Raw genomic sequence first — 3,282 nt, 5'->3', positions numbered from 1 at the left:
CCTGCCCTCTGCCACCTGGGAGCAGGCCTAAGCCAGCAGGTCATTATCTCCCGAGCGGTCCCAGACTGCGAGAGGGCACAGGCCGGGCTGAGGGACCCCCTCTCCCCCGCGAGTGCACAAATTTTTATGCACCGGGCCTCTAGTATATATATAAAAGCCCAGTGACTGGAACGGTGGAACATCCAGAACGACCAGTGGCTATGCCATGCACTGCAGCAGCCAACCAGTCTGATCCTGGCCTCAATTGGCCCCCAACATCCCAATTGGGGGCGGGGCCAGCCAGCCAACCACCCGCGGCCCCCACCGCCCCCCTCTGTGCACGAAGTTGTGTGCACTGGGCCTCTAGTATTTATCATAACCACCCTGCCTGCTCCACCAACACACCCATCCCCTCCCTCCTGCATTCTTTTATCTAGATGTGCAGTATTATAATCTGCCTAGGCTCTGGAGCTAAAAACCTTCTTGTCCATCCTGACCCTTTCCCCCCCTATATCCAACCATCTTCTCAGTCCCATCAATTATTTCTTAAAATTATCCCCCACCCAACCACCCCCATTAGTGCTCTCATTCCAGCCCATAATTCTTTCCCTGTTGCTGTGGCTTGTAACCATCCTCCTGCCAATCCATCTTGAACACCAATTATAAGGGGAATCTTTCTTAAAAAACCAATTCCATGTCACTTCAGTCTATGCTGTTCAACCAGTCAGCACGGCCCACAGGGTGACACATGCAGCTGATCATAGACAAGTAGACAGAAGGCCCAGAAAGTCAGGGAGAAAGCAGGAGCATCGTGGGAAGAGGTGACGGGACATGGAAAGAGAACTTCCTGGGCCCCTGGGGACCTTCCAATCCCTGCTGCCAGGCCCTTGGGCTGGCGGGCCTCAGCTTTCAGGGCCCCTCTCCACTCAATCCCCCTTTTCCTCCTCTCTGAACTGGCTTGACTCCAAGCCCTTCTAGATCCGACGCCCTCCTGGCCCCATCCATCCCGTCGCTCTCTCAGGGGCACCTGTGCTTTAACCTCACATGCTGGGCTCCTCAGGCCACAAGCTGGATCTGGGAGGGGAAATGTCTGCTCCTCTTTGAAGCTGTCCCTGGATCCAGTGGCCTACTTCCTCCGCCATGCCCCTATATATGTCAGCTACCACCCTTCCTACAGCTTTGCTTCCAAGTCTTCTCCTTTCCAAGCAGCCAGCACCTCGCCAGTGCCGGGTTCAGAGGAGACGTTCAGGACTGTCTAATGCATGTGCAGATGGAGCCGGGGCTCACAGATGAGCTGTGGCTGGAAGGGGCCCCATCCCCATGAGGAACTGCATTTCATGGAAATCTTTCTAAACATATTTCCTACTCCTAAGTCTTCAGACCAATTGAATCTTTTCATGATGTCCGAGCCATGTTTACAATGAACAGTTTTCATGCTCCACGGTAAGCGATGTTCCTGCTGGCTCTGGTTCTGTCTGTTTTTATCCATCGATTGTCTTCTGTTGTCATCTTACTTATTTGTATCTATTTATAACAGTTGCTCCCATTTTTCTAACTTGCTGATTCTGTGGCTTTTAAAACACCTTCTTCTACAGAGCAAATCGCAGGGCCTGGGACCCATCTCCCGTGGCGGCCTCCTCCACGCAGGGCCAGTTTCATTTGAGGGTCACAACTCTTTTCGGGGTGGTGAAGGCTGATAACCACCATTGGACACAGAGCCTTATCATAATACTATAAAAATTCCACTTATATATTCAAGTCTTCATTCTAAGCTGCAAACGCTATAGAAATATTTTGTTCCTACAACACCCAGAGGTGTGGTAAGCTGGGAACTCAAAAGGAGCCTGCTCCCGTGAGGATGGGTGACTGTGACCGGCTATGGTGATGCTCACATTTCCCAGGATGGGTAGCAGTTTCCCCACCAAACCACCTGCTGGCACCAGGCCTGCAAGGGCACCTGGGAGAGAGGCTTACCTGCACTCTGGACTCCAGTTTGGCTGCTGTCTGGGCGGCATCAAAGACTCGGCGAGAAGACTGATCCTTGCAGAAATTAATATGCCGACTGGCTGCATTTTCATTAAACCTCCTCAGACAATACGGGCACTGAATATAATCTGAATGTAAGGATAACAACAAAAAGCAATTAGCATTTCAAAAACAACTCTGAAATGGACTATAGGAAGGGAAATAAATAGGATATGAACCCTGCTCCATCATGAAAGAAAAAGATCTTAAAGCCTGCTGCAGAGATCGCCAACTCCAGGGAGGTGTGCAAAGGCTCAAACGAAGGACAGTGGAGGGGACTATTCTGCTTGTGCACTGACTTCAATGAAGAGTGTACCCTTGAAATGTTTACATGAACTACACTTAGGAACTTCCCAATTCAAGGAATTATTTAGGGGATCGTCAGGCAAAAAGTAGTCATGGAATCATAGGATGTTAGTATTGATGATTTGAAAGGGCATGAAAGCCCAGGTTGTGGTACTGGGTGTGACAGAAACACATACACAAGTTTATGGGGCCACAGAGGGAGATAGGAATGCGGGCTTTGGGATGGGATTTGAAGTCAGTGTCACTGGCAGAAAGACATTGCTCTGCAGTGGGAGATGTTTTCACTGAACATTGAAGTGAGGAAGCAAATGATACATTCAAGGAAAAGGTAGTAAAATGAAAAAAGATAAAAGATTCAGAAAAGATCAAAGAAAAAAGGAGATTCAGAAAAGATAAAAGAAAAAAGGAGGGGTGATTGGAAAGTGGCTCTGGAAACAGCTTCAGCTTCTAGTGTTAGACTGTTCCAGACAGGTGGGTACGGGGAGGAGGAGGAGGGATAAACGGTGATGGAAGAAGACTGATTTGGGATGGTGAACATATAGTATAATATACAGATGATATATTATAGAATTGTATACCTGAAACCTACATAATTTTATTAACCAATGCCACCCCCCAATAAATTCAATAAGAAAAGAGGAGGAAGAGGAAGAAGAAGGAGGAAGAAGAGGGAGAAGGAGGAGGAAGAGAAGAGAGGAGGAGGAGGTCGTCTCAGGAAGCTCTGGGGCACTAGGTTCTGTGTGGGTCTCTGGGATACCCAGTCATCAGGACCTGGCTCTCATTTGCAGATATTAGACAAGGAGAGAAGTAGGAAGTGAGAAAGATCCAAGGTCTTCTTTAGAGTGTGGAGATGCTCATAGCAAAGCCAGATTGGAGTCTACCCCTCCCTAAAGCAAGCAGAGAGAGATGCGGGGTTTTGTTGTAGGTACCTCTCCTTAAGGGAAGACAAAGTGGATATAAGCAACATGAGAG

General features: G+C 48.6%; 1 protein-coding gene across 1 annotated transcript in view; it reads right to left on the bottom strand.

Moving 5' to 3' along the window:
• Positions 1–3,282, bottom strand: part of ZC2HC1B (zinc finger, C2HC-type containing 1B) — a 32,635-nt gene that overhangs the window by 12,547 nt on the left and 16,806 nt on the right. The window contains exon 5 of the mRNA XM_005859140.2: positions 1,954–2,093. Within this exon, the coding sequence (XP_005859202.1) occupies positions 1,954–2,093 (140 nt within the window). The remainder of the gene's footprint in view (positions 1–1,953; positions 2,094–3,282) is intronic.

The sequence above is a fragment of the Myotis brandtii genome, unplaced genomic scaffold (assembly GCF_000412655.1).
Source record: "Myotis brandtii unplaced genomic scaffold, ASM41265v1 scaffold123, whole genome shotgun sequence".
NCBI lineage: Eukaryota > Metazoa > Chordata > Mammalia > Chiroptera > Vespertilionidae > Myotis > Myotis brandtii.
The sequence above is the reverse complement of the archived record's forward strand: the minus strand, read 5'-3'. Positions and strand labels throughout refer to the sequence as shown.